This window comes from Equus caballus, chromosome 6, assembly GCF_041296265.1.
Source record: "Equus caballus isolate H_3958 breed thoroughbred chromosome 6, TB-T2T, whole genome shotgun sequence".
NCBI lineage: Eukaryota > Metazoa > Chordata > Mammalia > Perissodactyla > Equidae > Equus > Equus caballus.
Genome location: NC_091689.1, coordinates 69607418 through 69628969, shown reverse-complemented (window position 1 = coordinate 69628969; position 21552 = coordinate 69607418). Strand labels below are relative to the sequence as shown.

At 39.2% G+C, this 21552-nt stretch overlaps 1 protein-coding gene and 1 long non-coding RNA gene across 23 annotated transcripts in view; one reads left to right on the top strand and one right to left on the bottom strand.

The window, feature by feature from the left end:
• FGD4 (FYVE, RhoGEF and PH domain containing 4) overlaps positions 1-21552 on the bottom strand; it is a 190999-nt gene that overhangs the window by 6035 nt on the left and 163412 nt on the right. For all 17 annotated transcript variants that reach the window (XM_023643339.2, XM_070271230.1, XM_070271227.1 and 14 more), the window contains 7 exons: positions 17554-17692; positions 15271-15329; positions 14793-14939; positions 8402-8574; positions 4149-4179; positions 3840-3932; positions 3390-3515 (listed from right to left, as the gene is read on the bottom strand). In XM_023643339.2, the coding sequence (XP_023499107.1) occupies positions 3390-3515; positions 3840-3932; positions 4149-4179; positions 8402-8574; positions 14793-14939; positions 15271-15329; positions 17554-17692 (768 nt within the window). The remainder of the gene's footprint in view (positions 1-3389; positions 3516-3839; positions 3933-4148; positions 4180-8401; positions 8575-14792; positions 14940-15270; positions 15330-17553; positions 17693-21552) is intronic.
• LOC106783274 (uncharacterized) overlaps positions 1-21552 on the top strand; it is a 120585-nt gene that overhangs the window by 33788 nt on the left and 65245 nt on the right. Inside the window, exon 5 of one of the 6 annotated variants that reach the window (XR_011440029.1) lies at positions 16484-19023. The exons of the other annotated variants lie outside the window; for them this stretch is intronic. This is a non-coding gene — a long non-coding RNA (uncharacterized lncRNA). Of the gene's footprint in view, positions 1-16483; positions 19024-21552 lie in introns of those variants that run through there. 6 annotated transcript variants of the gene reach the window in all.

The window sequence follows — 21552 nt, the reverse complement described above, 5'->3', positions numbered from 1 at the left end:
GGCCTCTAAAGCTAGGAGATCTTCAAAGGCTTGGTCTGGACTTTTGTTCTTCATGTTCTGGATGTTTCATCAATATTCTCCCAAAGTGAACTCATGATCTTCACTGCCCTCAGCGCTCTCCTTAGCCTACCTCTCACAGTGCTCCCCCTCTCATAGTGCTCCCCCTCTCGGAGTGCTCCCCCTCTCGCAGTGCTCCCCCTCTCACAGTGCTCCCTATGACAGGAAATAGCACAGTCATCTAACCAGTCACGGCAAGTCAGAAACCCAGGAATCATCCTGACACCTCTCTCTACCTCACCCCAAAGAGTCACCACATGACAAAGTGCTGCTAATTTTACCTCCTAGATATTTTCTCAATCTGTCCATTTTTCTACATCTTCCTGATCATCTGAGCCCAAGCTATTGATGTCCTAGTTTGGGCTATTATAACATCATGACTGGTCCTTGTAGCATTCTTACTGGCCTTCAGCTTCTACTCTTATATCCCTCCAAGCTATTTTCCAAACAGCACCAGATTCTCTCTTAAAAATGTTAATCTGATATGTTTCTCCTCTATTTAAAATCCTTCAAAGTCTTCCCTTGGCTCTTGGATAAAGAACAGATTCTTAACCATGGCCTACAAAGTCCTGAATCCTCTGCCCCTCTCACTCTGTGTATCCTCGGTGACACTGGCTTCATCCAGCCCCTAAAGTGCTGTGCTGCCTCCCCCTTTCATCTCTGCTACAGTGAGTTAACTCTTGTTCATCCTTCAGACGTTGACTCAAATCTCACTTCCTCTAGGAACCCTCCACCGACTTCCAGATGAGAGCATGTCTTTTGTCACTGTGTTACTAAAGTTCCCTGTGCTTTGTTTCATGCACTGATTAGAATTTAATCATGTACCTCTGTCATTATTTGATTAATGTTTGTTGCCCTCACTCGGCTGTAAGCCCTCTGAGAGGCTGTCCTGGTATGCTTTGCTCACCAGGTAAACATTTACAGAATGCCGATTAATGAATGACTATAAAGCAAATGCATGTTATTGCCTAGCGAAGGGTATTTTTTTCTAATTATTAGATGATAACTGTTAAAAAAAATCTTTCCAGTTTAAAAAATTATCTTCTTACAAAAAATAAACAATGTAGGAGAGGATGTGGAGAAAAAGGAACTCTCATACACTGCTGGTGGGAATGCAAACTGATGCAGCCACTATGGAAAACAGTATGGAGATTTCTCAAAAAATTAAAAATAGAACTGTATGACCCAGCTATCCCACTACTGGATATTTATCCAAAGCACTTGAAATCAACAATTCAAAGAGACTTATGCATCCCTATGTTCACTGGAGCATTATTTACAATAGCCAAGATGTGGAAGCAACCCAAGTGCCCATCAACTGAAGAAGAGATAAAGAAGATGTGGTATATATACACAATGGAATACTACTCAGTCATAAAAAAGGCAAAACCGTCCCATCTGCAACAACATGGATGGACCCTGAGATTATTATGTTAAGCAAAATAAGTCACACAGAGAAAGACAAACATCATATGTTTTACTCATATGTGGAAGATAAACAAACACATGGACAAAGAGAACAGATTAGTGGTTACTAGAGGGGAGGGGGTGTCGGGGGAGAGAATAAGGGGTAAAGGGCACATATATATGGTGAGAGACAAACAATAATGTACAACTCAAATTTCACAGCATTATAAACTGTTACGACCTCAATAAAAACAAATTATCTTCTTGCTACCAGAAGCATCTTTTCCCCCAATTTATAGTGGACAAACTACATTTAAGAAATATTAGTAAATCTTTTGGTTTAGATTCACAGCACGTAAAATTCATGATAAAAAGCTTGTTTGTTGTTTTCTCTTAATTACAATGAAATTACTCTAGGATTTAGAAATTAGACATGTCTGATCCGCAAATTCATATCAACTAGTATCTCATTTTATTTTCTAATCATATAGTATTTTGATAACCCACAAACATATTTTTGTTTGTTTACTGATGCATGTATGTCAACACCTGAAAGTTTCAAGCAACCTCAACGATAAATTTTAAAAGTCTTACTCTGAGGAAAAAGAGATGTTTGCTATCAATTTAATTTTGATTATAAAACTGTCTTATTGAGTCAAAACTTAGGAACGTAAGTGAGAATAAAAGAACTATCAATAAGAATTGTTGCACATGAGTATATTAATATATATTCAATCATGACGTCAAAGACCTACTCTTCTGTTTACTTGTTGCTTTTTACAAGAAAGAGTGTAATCTTCGACTTGGTTTACAAGGCTCTCTAAAACCTGCGGCTACCTCTCTCCAGCTTCATCTCATGCTTTGCTCCTCCTCACTCTTTCCACGTCAAACAACTCAATCACTGAAAGCCTGTCATCTGCCTTCTCTGGCTTGAGTTGCTGAATTTTGTTAGAGAAAAATCACAGCCATTAAATGGACCAGTGTGTCCTTAAATGTATAATCATGAACCTCTAATGGCACCCAGAGCCCATCTGTGTTTCTCTGCTAGGCTCCCTTCTCCCTGCCCAGAGACAACTACTTCATACTTAGCCCTCTTTCTTGAATCTCCCCACCCCTCTTCCTTCTCCCTTCGTTTTCAGCTGATGACTTGGCCTCATACTTTAATGAAAATATAGATATCATCAGACGTAAATTCCCTCGTTTCCCACCACCAAATCGAAAGCACACCCACATTTGCATCCATCTTTTCCCTTTTTCTTTCTCATACAATAGAGGAAGTTTCCCTCACCCCTCAAAAGCCTGAACTTCCACTTATGCTATAGGTTCTACCTGTTTTCTCAAAGACATCAACTCCTTTGGTTATTTCTCTCTCTTCCTATTTCTTACACCACAATTCTCCTTACTCATTATGCTCCAGCCACATGACCTTTTGGCAGTCTCAAGAATAGACCAAGCTCTTTCCGATATCTGGGCTTTTGACATACACTTTCTTACTGCTTGAACGCTCTTCCTGCCTCCCTTCGTATGGTTAGCTCATTCTCACCTTTTAGAAATCAGTTTACAGAGAAGTCTTCATTTTTCTAATTAAAATTGGCTCCAAATCCTCCTCTGTTACCATTATTCTCCATTTTTATTTCTCGAGTGCTTCCTTCTTGCATTTATAGTAATTCGAAATGCTTATTTGTCTATTTACTTGACTTTGGTCTATTTTCTCCGTTAGAATGTAAGCTATGTGAAGCCAAGGGTCATTTTGCTTGCCATTTTTTCTCTATAACCCAGCACAGTGTTCTGCACATAGTTGTCACTAAAATAAGTTTATCAGTTAAGTGATTTATTGAATGATTTTTTTGGTATTTCCCAAGTTGATGATTTTACAACACTCATATAGTTACTAGCAACCTTAATGACAAAGAACTCTCACTTACATGTCCACATGCCCGACAGTGATGCCTTCTCCTCGTCAGTGCATTGAAAGACTCTTTGCATTTCATACACATTGTTACTTCATTATCTCGGATCCATCGTGGGGCTCTTTTCCCTAGTTCAGCAGTCTAAAAAAAGGAAAGAGAGATTCAATTTTAATAGGAAAAAAAACTATTTCCTTTTATTTACTTATTTAAAAAAAAACCAAAACACTTTGACAACATTGTTCATACCACGTTCTGAAACTCAAGACCCAGGAAAAGAAATAAAAGGTTCAAAGACGTTTAAGCAGTTCAAAAGGCATACACTATTGTATTCATCTAAGAAGGAATGAGATTCTGCCTAAATAGCCAGTTCTAGCATTGCAAAGGAAAAAGCCTGGATGACAAAATGACCAGACAGCTCTTCTGCAATTGCAAAGAGAAAGGAGTGAAGAATTTAACTCAACTTACAGAAACCTCTGAGTGAATGTCATTATCCTTTGCAATTGCATTTCTGAAGGTTTCATGTCTCTGATGGAAAGCATCAATAGTCTCTTGAAGGGCCTAAAATATAAATGAAAGTTAAAGCACACATTAAAGCATTGCATGCAAATTAATGCAAATACTTTATTAAACAAATAACTTTGATGCGAACCACCTTAAAAACTAAATGACCTTGTTCTGATGACTACAATATTGTGCACAATACAACAATATGGGCACGTCTGTGTACACATACAGTTGCCAAAAAACAAAAATGAAAATAGAAATCAGCTTTACCTTGATCCATTCTTCTTTGTCTTGCTCAGAACTACAACAAAACAAAATTAAAGTGAATGCGGAGAACAGTAATGAGTTACATCTGGTAAATAAAACTATGCTTTTAATGTTGGTGTAACTTTCTGGAAAATTCAGAGATTTCCAGGAAGGAGTTACAATCAAAATTAAACAATCTCTGGCAAGTGAACAAATAAATTTTTTTTTTTTTTAAAGATTGGCATCTGAGCTAACAACTGTTGCCAATCTTTTTTTTTTTTTTCCTGCTTTTTCTCCTCAAAATCCCCCAGTACACAGTTGTATATTATTTAGTTGTAGATCCTTCTAGTTGTGGTATATGGGATGCCACCTCAGCGTGGCCTGACGAGTGGTGCCATGTCTGCGCCCAGGATCCAAACCACTGAAACGCTGGGCCACGAAAGTGGAACGCGCGAACTTAACCACTTGGCCACAGGGCCGGTCCCCTGAACAAATAAATTCTTATACAGAGTTTTAGACCACTCATTTACTTTGGTACACATAATTTTTGATGGGGAGAGTTAAGTTTAGCTTTCATTAATACACTGCCCTGACAGTAAGTTTAACAACCATCATCTAATTGTATACATCAGGTAACTCTGTAGATCTAGCATTATACTGGATATATAACTAGTGTTCCAATTCACCTTTATGAAAACACATGAGGATTTTAAAGGCCCACCTTAGAAAGGGTTTCGATTATCCTTGAGAACCTAAAATAGCTTTGTAAGTCATTAGGGAGCTATTTAACATTTCCTTTGGTAAACAATTTAATTTTATTTTGCTAGGAGGCTTCAGGCAATACCATACCTAACCCATTATAAAGCAAAACAAAAATTTTAAATGCCTGTAGGAAGGAAGTTTCACAGATTAATGGACCCCAGTATTTAATAATTTTCTGTTGGGAAAAAATTTCCTTGACTATAGTCAAGTCACCTATTTTCATTATTTCATGTCCCGTGCAGTGAAACCAGGGGCCAACTTGCTTTAACTATGCTCAGTTGTCTGTTTGAAAAAGTAGTTAGATAATGCATTACTAAAGCCTGCCCTACAGATAACATCTCTAGTGCTTGGGTCACCTTGGCAATAAGTGGGGTGCTCAAGTCTTTCAGGAACTGAGAGTCGACTCCTTGTCCAGTTCAGGCTGGTTGAGACCACCAATTCATCAACTGGGCCTGTGCAGATGACTGATAAATGACCCTTTGATGTCAGGGAGTTAAAAACTCCACCCTCAAATCATGGGAACACTGCCATTTTGTGGACATGTCTTATGAAGAGCCATGAAGCTGGACCATGCTTTCACAAATCATCAATTACCTCACTTGTCCTTAGCTCCTTTCATCTATCCCCACACTTCAGACCACCTTACCCCCTATCCCATAAATAACCCAGAGACCCCATTTTTGGGGAGGCAGATCTGAGATTGATTCTCCTGCCTCCTTGCTTGGCTGCCTTGAGATTAAAACCCTTTCTCTGCTGCAACCTCATCATTTGGTGATTGGCTTACTGTGCGACAGGCAAAAACCTGGTTTGGTAATAATAGCTTACATAGCTGGCTGCTTGTCATATACTACATTAGAAAAATCCCCTTTAGACTCTGGACTCAGTAAAATCTCCAAATTGAGGGATTTTGAAGAGTGTCAAAGAGGTTCTGTTTGTCTGCATGTGTTTGGTAGCTAGGGCTAAGTTTGAGCTCCAGCCTGAATGTCACATGCTTCGGTCCCACAGGCATCACACATGCATGACTCTGGCAGGAGCTTTGCTCCTGTGACACCATCCATCTTTCCAGCAAATCTATTATTGAGCACCACGATGTGCCAGGAATGCTGCTGGAATGTGTGCCTGTCAAATGGAAGACTGCTTATTGTTCACCTGGGGATTCTTAGACCAAGAGCTTTGGTGGAGGGGCTTCAATCTTGCCCTTCAAAAAAGAATTGTCCCTACTGCTGTGCCCTGCCTCCACAAAACCAGCTCTATTAGCCTGGAGCATAGTTATGAGCTGCTTTTAGCCTTTTATATGCAAAGAAACTTGACGAGTCTTTAATGCTTTTTTGTTTCACTTTCTCAGACATGGCAGATTTTTTACTGTTTTGTTTAATTGACTTATTACTATATTTTTATATCCATTTAGCAATAGAAAACCACTGAATAAAAACTACATAAAACTGAATACTTTATATTCTTTTGAATATGGAAGAGGAAGCAGCATGTAAGTGGTCAGTCTTGAGGTTGACTTGTTGAGCAAAAAAAGCAGAACCCTTTTTTCCCAGTTGGCTTCAGAAGTGAATTTTCTTTAAATATCTCCAAATATATACCCAATCTGGGGTTCCATGTAATCCCTCTGACGCTCTAACTTTCTGGGACCTTCAGTGTTTGTTTCCATTCTTGCGAGAGTCATTATAGACTAGATGAAAAGGAATCATTTAATTCAGATCTTCAATTCACCATATAATCATAAATATAACCAGAGCCAGCAGATTTGGGGAAAAAGAAATTTAAGAAAAAATGACCGTGTTTTCAGTCCTAATGGGAATGTATCCAATACTGCATATTAGAACTGTACAAAGTGACGACTGCCTGTACTTAAGAAAATTCCTCATAAGTCAGCCCCATCCTGAAGAAAAAACAGCCCAACTTGCTAATGGAGGGCATTTAGGCAACCCAAGGAACCTTGATAATCTCTTTTCTGCTGTCCAGACACACCTCTTGGGTTTGCAGATTTGGAAGTACGCTGATATTTCAGACCCAGCAGCACCTTCATTCTTCTGCAATGAAGACTTCTGTGATGATAAGAACTATTGATGAGTCCTCCCTGTGGCCAGGGCCAATCACTCAGTGAGTCAACCACTGAGTGAGGACTTGGGTCAGGAGCCTCTAAGCACAGCATCATCCATTCTTCTCTTGGGTTTGATGGCTGGACCCCAAATCCCACCATGACAAGGTAGGAAAACCGTGACATTCAAAGCTAAGACCTCCACCATTTTAACTCATGCTTGAAATGCCTCCTTCTAATCCTCAGAGAAGTCCCCTGGCAGCTCCCTAAACAATGCCAGGTTCAATATAAATTTTCTTTGAGAAATCAAAGAACTAGCCAGCTCTTTCTTCAAACTTTCCCAGCCTGCCACATCATCCATAACTGTAATTTCACCAGTTCCCTGACTCCCTGGGCACAGATTCCTGCTAAAATGATTTATTCTCTTTTGAAAGACTAAAGTTTAAGCTCTTTTTTTTTTTTTTTTTTTTAAAGTTTAAGCTCTTATGCAGTTAATAAATACAAATATGCAGGATGAATTCACCTGAGCAGCTAGAGCCAATGCTAAGGAACAGAAGGGCTCTCTGACTCTCCACAGATTCTAGGGTATCAGAGCCATCAGAGCCATGATTGGTACTTAACCCTATGATCAGTGACCTTCTGGAATATCCCAATTTTCACCATGCTAGGGGGCTTTACAGAATAAACAGATGACAGTCTCCTACAGCAGGGATTTCAGAGACCTGACAGCACTCTGTCTTCCAGAGGTTCACGCGTGAGGTGGCTGTGATCTACTGCAGTGGTTCTCATGTTTTTTTCTTTCCAAACATGGTTATGCTCCGAGGATGGATGCTAGAACTTGAGCCATTTCTCTCCCATTCAATAAGGCACATAAGAAGAGTCACCTCTCCCAGAAGTCATGGTTACTAGAGGCCACTGCAGCTCCAAATGGTCTCCGTCATGTATCTGCCAACTGTGGCAGGAGAATCATCACCTTTTCTACCCTGTCTCCTCCAAACATCCTCCCCATCAAAATGCCACGTCTCATGAAGGCAGAGCCTCTGAAGGACTGAGAGTTAAACCTTCAACATTTAGCATGGAATAACAAACATCTATAAATATTTATGGATCAAAACGAGAGATGAAGGGAGGAAAGGTTAGGAGGGAATCTTTGCCTACCAGACTCAAAATTCTGGCTTGAATGCAACAACTTCAATCTCTGAGCACCTTGTAAATCTGAAGAGTCAATTTAATTTACTGAATGCTTACTCCCTGAAAACCAGGATCCTAGGCACCAGGGGGGAATCAAAAGGGAAGAGATGATTCCTGCCTTTCAAGAGCTTACATCTCTCCACTTATGTCCATCCAGAGTTATCCCAGAGATCTGTACAATCTACTTGGGAAAGATGCTTAGAATTATTCTGTCCTATGATTCATTCTGACGCTTTTGGAAAGCTGTGTGATAGGAAAACTGTGGTTATCTTACCTGGCTTGCAGTTCCAGTGTTCTCTCCTTCCCAGATACCTGGAAAGTGTGTGGGTATTCCTCATTGTGAGTCTCTAGGATTTTCATTCCATCGATGCCAACCCTGGTTCGAACTGTGAATTTAGAGCCCACCAAGCTGAATCTTGGCACACAGTACAGCAACATGTTGTTGAACTGCAAAGAGGCAGAACACATATCAATAAATAGGAAAACAAAGAAGAGAGAGAAAGGTGACCAACATTGAAAGTAGCCCTAGACAAAAATTTCAAGGAATTTCTAGGGAATGTCATACTTTCTACGTGACCAAAATTATTTAAATATTATATGGAGATTTCATGCTTGTATCAAAATTATCATGTTTTAAAAATTTGTAACATATTTCCCTTGTTGGTTCATAAATATTTTGATATTTAAGTAAACCAATCATCATTTCGTACTATCAAGGAAATTAGTTCAATTAAATTCAGCAACAATATATTAAGGATATTCTATGTACTAGAAACTTAAGTTCTCAACTATGTAAGTTGAAGCCGTTAGACAACAAAATGTCTAATTGTTCTCAGAGAGCAAGTCTACAATAGCTGTTAGAGGAAAAGAACATATTTAGTATTTTTACCAATGTACTTAATGTTCACTTAAAAAAAACATGCATATTATTAGTTTAAGTTTCGTTAGAACATATGAGGTTAGCACACTAAACTCTACGTAAAAAAATAAGTCACCATTTTATATTGCCCCATATCTTGGTTAAGAATTTGTCATGTACAAATTAACAGAAAAGTCATCTATTTTAGCAAAAAGTCTTGATCTACTTTTAAAATGAAGGACTTTACTTTGAAATGGAATCAAATTATGTGTAGTGCCTTGTTTCTAGTTAACAAGGAACAGCTCCTGCTAATCAGGACCAAGCAACAATTTGGGGAGGGTATTTAATTCACTTTTGAATATATGAAAATATGCAAAAGAATGAAAGTCTAAATATTTGGGTTAATTTGAAGGCAGATTCCTAAAGAAGGTCCATACATATCTTCCTACTTCATATTTAATGTTTCTAGGGTTATATATATTTTTATACAAGAGCAACTGCGGACTTAAACCCATATGTGCCATGTAACCCCTCATGTCTCAGGATCATTATTTGTGAAAGTCACAGGTTGTTGACAGGATTGAATGAGGAAATATCCTGTTTTCCCAGTCCTCTGGCTCCACACAGCCTTTAAGACAAGAAAGGTTGGCGGATAGTTAAAAGATTTCAACATGTTTATGTGACATTGTCCATTGTACTCATTCTGAAAGCAAATTTCTTACCAGTTGTTCCTCATACGCTATTTTGCAACTTCCTGTAACCAGTGTCATATATTTCATTTCCACACTGGATAATGCCCAAATAAAAAGGCACTAAATGCAGGTCATTAGACATATCTCAGCACCACATTTCCATTTCTAGAAGAGGACACTAATAACCTATGCTTTATCATTAACTGTCCACTGTATTCTCAGTATGGCAATCGTAGTATACAGGATTTAGAGATTTGACAACCCTCTGAAAGGTTCTCACCACCATCCCAGCTTGATTAAGGCAACAGCTTGCCTGCTAACTGTTCTTGTTAACATTGCTCTCTCTCCCTCCTGTCAAGGCCTTCTCAGGTGGGGATCTGGTCAAGGCTGTGAATGGTGCAGCAGGAGCTGGGGAGCTGCCACCAAAATGGACAGGGCTCACACCTTCAAGACAGCAACCACTACCCAATTTTTCCGCAAACTGAGCAACAAGTGTAATGTTATGGCATAAAACTTCTCAGATATCTAATACTTGTACTCAAGCTTGCTTTATAAAGTTCAGCAAAGTCTTGCTATTTTATAGAAACACAAGTCTATGAATATGGAAGTTCTCAGGATTTGCATTTTGTAGTTACGCTCATACAAGATGACAGCCTATCTTATGATATGTTTCTCTCTCCCTTTCGTGCTTTCAGGATTACATTTCCCTTATTACATTCTCTGTAAGTGAGACTGTGCATTCTGAATGGTCAATAAATATATGTTAACCTTACATAACTCAGATTACCATGTATTGCTAATCTATAAATACCTTTTTCTTCTTCCTAGAGGTGAAGGTGAGAGCTCTTGAAGGATACAAAAGATTGTTTACAAAGAAGTAGATGCCATGTATGTAAAAGAATTAGGTAGCTAGTCCTGCTCCGTCTGTGAACCTTGCTCCTGTGGCAAATACCACCGTCACCTTCTCTCTGGGTTTCTACTGATACTCAAAGACAGAGTTACAGTAACTGTAGCACCAAGTAGACAGACTTTCCCTTTCAGTGTAGGAAGTTCCTTTTGTTCGTGCCCAAAGCTCAGAAGTAGTTATGGACCAAGCAAACTCTGGCTGGCGAGGCGAGCTCCAGAAGTGCTCAGTTTTGCTAAAACGTAGAAGCAAGTCTCAATTTTATTAACAGCACAGGGGCGTTCCTCCTCCTTGACTTCCAGTGTTGCTCAGCTATTTATTTCAAGTCTCTTAAAAATATGTTTGACTGACATAATTCATTTCTTTTTTCATTTAAGATTTTTTAAACTTTTTATTTTTCCTCCTTCTCCCCAAAGCCTCCCAGTACATAGTTGTATGTTTTAGTTGTGGGTCCTTCTAGTTGTGGCTTGTGGGACACCACCTCAGCATGGCTTTGTGAGTGGTGCTAGGCTCGTGCCCATGATCTGAAATGGTGAAACCCCGGGCCACTGAAGCAGAACGCGAGAACTCAACCACTCGGTCATAGGGCTGGCCCCTGAAATAATTCATTTCATGTCTCACCAGTGATAGTTTCATGACAGTTTGTTTTAGAAGGTAAAAGTACACCATTGGAGAAAAATCTAAATCTGTCAAGCTGCAAGGAAATAAGGAACAGAATTCCAAAGAGCCAAGAATAAAACCTCACCTCCTGGGTTATTCTTTGGGGCGATTATTTTTTTTTTTTAACTTTCAGATGTCAGGTGTGGTTATTTACTTAGTCAACAGAGCGCCTTACATTAATATAAAAAATTATGATATGGAGGCAAGCAAACATGTGAAGATCATCTGAAAGCCGAAATCAGAGTCTAAATATAATTCGGCTTTTCAGACAAGTGGAATATCCCTAGAGGAGAAAATAGAGAACCAGCCCTCATTTTCTTTCTAGAGAGGAATCAAAATAAAAATGGTACTTTTGTGGTTTCTACATATAAAAAAAACAAGATGCTCTATGGGAATAAAAGTGTGCTGGCAAGAGGAGAGGTTCTCTGACAAGTACAGTACCGGAGGGGGAGGATTAAATGAACAAACACCACAGGAAATGCTTCTCAGATGGTCTTCAAAAGACGTGTGTGGCTTTCCTAAAATTCCTGCCGTATGACTCCACGCTCCTGGGAGGCAACGGCATGATACGTTTGATAGCTTATAATAGCTGGAACAAGATGTGTCCTCTCCTCAAAGTCACTGCTGCTGTCTCCCCCCCAAGGCTCTCTGCCACCTGTCCTGCAAGGAGCTGCTTAGTTTGCTCTGTATCAAGGTCTTCAACCTCAAACGATTTCCAGAATAATTTTCAAATGTGAAAATCAAACCAAGGCATGTGGCTAGACAGAGCTGAAAGTTTAACTCTAGAAATTGTAACACTAATGTGGAAGAGGGGAAAGAAATATTACCGAAGCACCTAAAGGTAGAGACCAAGGGAAGACCACTGACTCCCAGGCATTTTGCCCAGAAATTGTATCAAACATCTCTCTTTTTTTAAGATTTTATTTTTTCCTTTTTCTCCCAAGGTCCCCTGGTACACAGTTGTGCATTTTTCTTAGTTGTGGGTCCTTCTGGTTGTGGCATGTGGGATGCCGCCTCAGCATGGCTTGATGAGCGGTGCCATGTCCGTGCCCAGGATCCAAACCAGTGAAACCCTGGGCCGCCAAAGCAGAGCACATGAACTTAACCACTCGGTCACGGGGCCAGCCCCTAAACATATCTTTTTAATCTGTATTTTTGATGCTTTCATATCCTGGGGCTTTGCTGACACTGGAGGAACTGCTCCTCTCAGGGTTATCCAGTCCCTAGAGATCATAGATAACACACCTGTGCAAGCAACCAACCAAACCAGAGCCCACACCCCAACCATCTCCTCTATCGAGCTCTTACACTCTGGGCCAGTATTCCCCTGCCCTCCACCCGCTTTGTCCCAGAGCCTGATGAAATTATCTGATTTAGAGAATCCTAAACCTGTCTACCTTGCCTTGCCCATTCCTTCTCGCAGAAACCACAATAAAGGTTCTTGTCCCCATTTTCTGCTCACTCCCTCTGCCTCCTGACTGATCCTGGTGCATTCTCGTGTAGCTCCCCGCAGTGTGGCATGCCCCCTCCCTTTGGATCTTGTGAGCCTAACTACCTTTTCAATGGAAATCGTCTCCTGATCTGGTGGCCTCATCACACCTGAATAACAAAACCTACATTTCAAAATAAATAGACCTCTGAAGCCTGACAGGACATTGCACGTCCTTGATTTATATTTAGCTCTCTGTATAACCTCTGTAAGGTGACATAATTCTGTTGAACTCAAATGAAGATTTTTATAGTTAATTTGGACAATATCTATACATTTTTAAAAGTTATTCAGATATAATTCATATACCATAAAATCTACCCTTTTAAAATGTACAGTTCATGGTTTTTAGTATAGTTGTAAATTGTGTAACCATCACTACTATGTAATTCCAGAACATTTCATGACTCCAGATGGAAACCCTATATCTATTTCCTCTTCCCCACCAGCCCTCAGCAACCACTACTTACATCCTGCCTTTATGCATTTGCCTATTCTGGACATTTTATATAAATGGAATCATACAGTGTTGGCCTTCTGTGAATGGCTTCTTTCGCTTGACAAAGTTTTCAAAGTTCATCCATGTAGCATGTATTAATATTTTATTCCTTTTTATTGCCATATAATATTCCATTGCATGGATATAACACTGTTTACTCGTTCATCAGTTGATGGACATTTAGGTTGTCTCCACATTGGGCTATTATGAATAATTTGGCTACGAACATTCATGTTCAAGTTTTGGGCAGACATATGCTTTTAATTTTCTTGACTTATACAAACTGGGAGTAGAACTTCTGAGTCATATGGGGACCAAATGTTCTTTTTAAAAAATGAGGGGTCAGCCCCATGGCTGAGTGGTTAAATTTACACACTCCACTGCGGTGGCCCAGGGTTTCGCCAGTTCGAATCCTGGGCACGGACATGGCACCGCTCATCAGGCCATGCTGAGGCAGCATCCCACATGCCACAACTAAGAGTGTACATCTATGTACGAGGGGGCTTTGGGGAGAAAAAGGAAAAAAATAAAATCTTAAAAAAAAAAAGAGAGAGATACTGAACACACTCCCTCTGCTTGAGAATTAGTTCCTATACATTTTCCTTTTAAGGGAGGATGTAACCAGACAACAGAAACCTCTAAGCCGTCAATGACAGCTCATACTATGGCTGGTGAGATGACTGCCTTGCAGCAGAAAAGTCAGACATGAGTAACATCCAGGAAGGTATTGTGTGCCAGTCACTGGGCAGCCTCTTTACCAGTGTGTCTTTGTTTCTCTGCCTTTAATAACAATCATTATAATAGCTAACATTTACTGAGCTATTACTCAATGTTAGCTTATTGTTACTCAGTGTTAGCTATTATTATGATTATTATCATATCATTAGATATAGAAAGGAAGTGGAATTAACAAAGACTAAAAATGTAATGGCCTGAATGTCCCCGGAAGAGCTCTTACATTTGAGATGAGCCTCAGACTAACTGTCACTTCCCAGAAGTGAAGGAAGGGTTAGGGACTGACTGCAGTGAAAGGAACTATGTAGTAGATTCATGTAGTTTTCACATAGATGTTTTAGGCACAAGTTTTACGACCCTACCTATATATTTCTTCCAACTAGAAAGGTTAAAAGTAGCGATCAGAGGGTTTTAGGAAGAGAGATGTTGTCAGGAAATAGTATGCCAACAAAATATCCAGGAGATGGAAACCATTAGCCTGGAAGAATGAAAGGAAAGAGAAAATCTAAACTAAAGGAGGATTTCAGAAAGCATATCATATCCACATACGCACTGATGTCTATGATCATCATGGGAAGATTAAATTGTCTTTAGTATGTGAAATATTTAAAAAAAAAAAAAAAAAAAACCTTACCAAAAGATTTGTGTCCTTAAAATAACAAGTGTCAGTTACTAAGGACATCCCCTTATGTGGAATCCTGACAGTGTTGACTAAACCAGGTAGATATAATTGCTTTTGTCAGCAAGCAAGCATCCTACTTTTCTAGGACATATATAACAATTTCATGAATTATTCCTATGTGACTTGTTCACACTACAATACTCACTAAGAAAAGGTAGCGTTCTTGTGCTGACGTGTTCCGAGCAGCTAGTTTGAGGATCTGTCCTTCTTTTATTAGTTCATTTGAAGGATTTACAATGTCTTCTTCTTCTCCCAACATTTCATAAATCTCTAAGAGTTTCTTTAGGTTCTCCTAGGAAATTAAAACAAAACAGCACGATCAAATGTAAGGAGGTTTCACCTTAGTGGCTTTAACAATACACTGACCTTAGCTAAAATATGGACAATTCAGAAGGGACTGGGACTAAGCATAAATTTTGGTATAAAATGTGTCAGTTATGAGCAAATTGAAACCTGGGAGAAGAAGGGAGAGAATTATTCCAGATAACACTAAATATTTTGTAAACAATCTTTTTCATTCGCTTGTATCAATTCATTTTGGTCCAAACCTGTAGATAGTGTTAGGCTATATTGTTGACAATTACCTAACTAGAAGATTCCTGTCTCCTCTGAAAACCACTTACCATTTTTCTTATTGCACTATTAGAATGGCTTGCTGCTGTAGATATAATTTCAAGTGATTCTAAATGGGAAAAAAGAAAAGTAAATAAATATACTTTGTCCTTACTATGCTGCTAGATAGCTGAGTAACATACACTACAATAAGAAGAAATCTGAGACCAAAGACGCATGATGAAAGCAGGGGCAATTTCCACTTACAAACTGGATACTTTCAAAAGTTCATTTGTAAGTCTGTTACTTGGAACTTGAAGGGTATTTCCTCATTGAAAGTCATATGCAATGGTTAGGCTCACAGGTGTATGTAATCCGGAATGGACCTTCCAAATCGACAAACACCATGTACACTAGTTTGGTACCAGGCACTTTTGCTAGGTGCTTTCATATGTATTATGTCAATTAATTCTTAGACAGCCTTGAATGGAAAGTATGTTAGCTCCATTTGGCAGATGAAAGAAATAGAGAGTAATATGACTTGGCTAAGGTCACACAAGTAAGATGTAGGGCCACATTTGAACCTAGGTCTTCTGACTCAAAGTTCTACAACATTTCAGTAGTAGTAAGGATTTTATTAGTTTCATGAGCAAATTAACTACTGAGCATAACCAACTTCTTTGGGAAAACACTCACAGTTCTAGCCTTGGTCAGTTGAAAGGGAATCTTCAATGCCAATGCCAATGGAGGGTGTTGTTGCTGAGGCAGGTGGTAGGGAGAGACGGGAATGGGACCCTCTTTTGGTCTGGGCAAGGCAGGGGCTCCAGGAGTGCTGGTGAAGGGCTGTGGAAGCTGAGGCCTCCTGCTGGATCAACCCCAGGGAATGCTCTCAATCTTAAACCATGTCCTGCTCCCCTCTTTTCTTTTCTATCTTGTGGATGCTGGTCTGCTAAATTCTGTTACCACAACAACCTCTGGACCAAATTTTCTGTCTTCTTTGTTCCACTGCTGAACAGAATGTACTTTTGCTGCTTTCCCCTCTACTTTTAGGTCTTTAAAAGCACTTCTATGATTTCCTTAGAATTTTAGTGTAAGTAGCAATGGGAAACCAAAAAGAGTAATAAAATACCCTACTAAGGTATTTTATTTTATTTTGCCCATTTTATTATTTTTGACATAGGCATCTTATGTGAAGTCAAAGTCTCTGAGTAAAGAAGAAAGTGAATTATTATTTAAATTTTGGAGAACCAGCCTGATTTAGGCAATTCTGTGTATTTTGTACAGGGTCCAAGGTGGAGGGAGAGAAAAGAAGACGTGCCACTGCCCAAGGGACCAGTTTGAGTAGCAGCAGTAGACATCCCATCTCCAATCCTAATACTAGTTCTGCCACTAAACCAATCACTCAGGCCAGATGAGTGGAAAGTGGGCATGAAGTGGAAAGTGGAAGAAGATGAGTCAGGAAAAGTCTAAACTATAGAGGGAGAAAGGGGAGAAGAGAAGTTCCTGTGGTCACCGACTCACTTAGATGGCGGGAGAAACGTATCAGAGACAGACAGTGCTCAAAAAAAGACCCAGGCTCCAAGACCAAAGATTGTGTTTTGTGTTCCTCATCTTTTATAAAGTTTCACTTATAACAGAAGACAAGAAATTATTAGGGAAAGTAGCAATGTTTTAAGATTGTGCACCAGTATTGTTAGTACTTATTGAATACTAACCCATTTCTACTTCTTAAATTTTCATTCTTCCCTTCAGTTAGATAATTTTTCTAAAGTACATGAGAAAGCAAAATTATTATTGAATCTTGAGCTTAAAATGTCTTTCATTATGATCTAACGAAAAAATAAAAGACAACTAGCAGAAGAAGAATAAAGTTTTCTTGGAGGAAATGTTAACTGACACTAAAAAAGAACCATTTTCCCTTCTGTTTTACGTTATGTAGAGCCAACTCTCTTAGGTTATTTTTACATAGTAGATGTCATCTTAGCTTTCCTGATATGCTCAACCTATCTAATTAACCAGCAGCACTAGTAATTCTGAATGGTTGTATTCTTCCTGTGAGAAGGTAATTGTGTATTGCTATTCCAGATGTCTCTAAGACTATAGTTTTGAAATTCAGAGTTAATGATTAACGTGAAACCAGCATGAGAAATGTGATTTGCATTATTCTAAACCTGTGATTTGGGTTCAAAAGTGCTTGCCTAATTGAGGTGTTGATAACAATTCCAGTGAGGCTATTTTCTGGCAGCAATATTTTACTAAATTGGCTGTGAGACCTATCTCACTTTGGAACCACAAGGTTGTTTGGCCACTATATTATCCCATAATGGAAAGGGAGTTAGAGGGGAAGCATTTACTTTTAGCATCATTCCAGTCCAGAGAATCAGCGGGCAATTTCCTTAGGTAGTCCTTAAGGAGCATCTCATACCGGGGAATTCGCTGAACAGGTTCTAGCATGTGATGCTGCAAAGTCAAGCTCCCACAGATCTTCTGTTTCTGTAATGAGAAAGATTTTTAAAGAAAGATTTAAAAATTAGGCTAACCGGTTTACAAAAACTTACTATAATAGAGAGCTTTCATCAAGGGCAATATTTTCCTACAAAGTGTGGTCCGTGCATTAACCACCTACATTAGATATATCTTGGGTGTTATTAAAAGTGCAAATTGTAATCTCATCCCAATCTATGCAACCATGATCTTTGAGGCTAAGGCCTGGGAATACGCATTTTAAAACACCTTAGATTCTTATAACATTAAAGTTTGAGGAATAGTAATCTAGTTTAAGAACAGAAAGGAAAATCAAGCAGAATTTTAAGCAAGAAAATTCCAGATTGCTGGCAACCACTTCAATTAGTCACTACAAGGGTTTGTAAGGTCACATTATTAAATCAAACTCCAGAGGTTTTCAAAGGAAGCATCTATTTAATAAGGTTCACTAAGCACAACTGTATTAAATGACTTTGTACCCAGCAGAAACTATTTCATAATAAGGCTACCATGAAAGTCATTTCCTTTGAACTTAAAAAAGACTCCACAAAGAAGAATAAAGAGATCTGAGCATCTTATTATCTGTCAGAAAATTTTAATTTTTCATTAAGTCAGGACATTCTTTTCCATTAGAAACCAAACTCTGTAAATAGATCTCCTTTTCTTAGGGCGAAATTGAATCTATAGCACTGTTTTCACTAAGCTGTTAACATAAGAGAGGGAAAGATTACTTGAAAAATAAGATGTATTCTTGTGCACATTAAACAAAGCAGGAATCCTATTAAAATATTTATTGAACTCATACCGTGATCAAGGCACTGCAGAGTATAAAAGTTGTATTAAGACATGGTGTTTGCATTCAAAGCAAACAAGAAACTAAAGGCTTCACAGAGAAGGGAGCATTTAACATGATCTCTGATGAGGGCAGGCTTTGGTGGGAAGGGAAGTGAGGAAGACCAGAGGATAAGTGCGGGAAGAGGGACCTTGAAGAACAGGCCCACGGTAGTGGGGCAGGAAACGTTCAGTAAAAGGAAACAGTTGAGTTTTCTTGGCAAATAAGATATTTACAGGGCAACAGGGAATGAGAAAGAAAAGGCAATCTGGGGTAATAATGTCAGGCTGACTTCAGATTTGTTTCACCTAATGCAGGTTTTCATGGAGGAGTTTGAGATCAGATTTGAGCTCAATTAAGATGAACCTACTACAATGTGGCTTTAGGGAGACATGGAGAAACTAGTTTGGAAGTTAAAATTGTAGACCAGGAAAAAAGTAAAAAGAGCCTGAAAATGGCATGGAAGCTGAGGGCTAATGGCTTTCCTTAATAAAGTATAAAATATTAATATGATAAGTTTAGTTATCTCATTTGATTTTCTCCACGAACCTATTGTGTGTATATATATCCTGGAAAATATTACTGATCCCCAAATTTTTAGATGAAGAAACTGCATCTCAGAGAAGTTGGGAGAGTTTCCTAAGGTCAAGTGACCATAAGTGGCAGACTAGGATTCTAAACTGGTTAGTTGATTCCCAATTTAGCACTCTTTTCACAACCCCATCATTTACTCATAATAGGGAAAGGATAGACACTGCAGAGAAAGAATTTTAAGATTTGATAAAACAAGAATGACTACCATCACCATCATCATTTAGTGAGCATTTACTATGTAACAAGCTCCATGCAAAGCACCTTGAATATATTATCTCACAGGCAAATGAACACAGATAGAGAATGAGGAAAAGTGATGAATCAGGGGTAAATCCAAGTTGTCAGACTCTGGAGAATGAGAGAATATTGGTGTTGGCTAATAAATCCAATCACATGGCCACAAGCTACTCTGTGCAAGCCACAAAAAGTCAGATGGAAAAAATGTTTAGGAGCTAAAAATAGGAATGGAACATGTTGATTTTGTTTGATAGCAAGATGTTCATAAAGAATTGTGTAACCAGCACTCAGCAATTTGGGGTAGAGGAATAGACTAGAAACAATGATCCTAGAGGTATCTGTATGACATAATGGTTAAAGGCTTGGGGAAATATGACATCATTGAAGACGTGAAGACAAAGAAGATTCAGGAGGGCAAACCTTGTATTCTGCCTACCTTTCAGTATTAGCAAAAGGAGCTGGCAAAAGAATCAAAGAAGGAGCTAGTGTTTAGAAAGCTAATGAGTGCTTATTCACAAGAGAACAGAGATGTTCAAAAAAAGGACTGAAGGGGAAGAGGCAAGACTTTGGCTATGGCTGAGTGAGGAGACGTAATGACCCTCCCTGTAAAAAGCCATGATAAAGCTAGAAAATTGATAAAACTATCATTTCAGCATTTTGGAAATCGAACAAAGGTGTATAACAATCTGAAAAGTGTTCAGGCTTTTAAAATTGAACTTTGGGTAAGAAAAGCGAGAATCTGTGTTATTCTGGTCTGGGGCTACCCCCATTCCTTTCCCAGCTCAGTCAACATGAAGGGTCTACCACGGTGGGGCAGGCTGTAAGGACTGGCAGTTTCTCTGCTGAAGCTGAAGAGGGCTCATTTGATTTGCAGTGCTGGGTAAGGCACACACCCAGCAACATTGTGAGTGGAAGATCTCTACGGTGGGCAAATGAGGAGGACCAATGGCTCTACTAGCCTGAACCTGTGGTTGTGGGTGAGATAATCATCTGTTTTGCTGAGGCTATGTGAATGATCAGCACAGACCAAAGAGAGCCTAAGCCAGCACAGTCCTCCTGGCTGCCCTGAGGCTCTGAACATGCAGATGGGACATGTGAAAGGCCCAGCAAACTTGAAAATGGCTTGATTTTTCAACATGCTCCCCTATCCATAGACAAGTCCATCAGCAGAGGATAGAGGCCTAATGGCTCTAGGTAATTAAGCACCTCTGTTCAATAATTCTTTGACTCCTAACCTAGACTGAATAGGGGCAATCCTAGAGAGCCAGGATCACATATAAATAAGAATATGCAACAACAAACTGAGACAAGACATTAGCAACTGCACACCAAGGGAGAGCTAGATTTCATAGATTTAGTCTAAGCAAGTTACTAAACAAATAAAAAACAACAGACACTTTCAGTGGGGGGAATCAGAATCCAGAGTCGCTACAGTAGGTTATCTAAAATGTCCAATATTCAGCAAAAAATTATGAGCCATTCCAAGAAATACTATGTGTTATTTATACTGAAGAAAAAAGGCAGTCAAAAAAAATTGTCTCTGAATGCAGTGTTAGATGTAGCAGACGAAGACCACAACATAGCTATTATAAAAATGTTCAAAGAAATCTTATTTGAAAAGCATGAAAATCATAACAACAATTATGCACAAATAGCAATTTTCAAGAAGGAAACAGGCATTCTAAAAAAGAACCAATGGGGGCCGGCCCCATGGCACAGTGGTTAAGTTCAGCACGCTCCACTTCAGTAGCCCAGGTTCATGGGTTTGGATCCTGGGTGTGGACCTACCACTCGTCAGCCAGGCTGAGGTGGCAACCCACATACGAAATAGACAAAGACTGGCAGCAGATGTTAGCTCAGAGTAATCTTCCTCACCTTAAAAAAAAAAAAAAAGAACCCATGGAAATCCTGGAGTTGAAAAGAACAATGGCTGAAATAAAAAATTCACTACAGGGACTCACCAGCAGATTCAAGATGGCAGAAGAATCAATGAATTTGAAGAAAGATTAATAGAAATTATACAATCTAGGGGCCAGCCCAGTGGTGTAGTGGTTAAGTTCATGTGCTCTGCTTTGGCAGCCAGGGGTTCACTAGTTCAGATCCTAGGTGCAGACCTACACACTGTTCGTCAATCCATGCTCTGGCGGCATCCCACTTAGAAGGACTAGAAGGACTTACATCTAGGATATACATCTATGTACAGGGG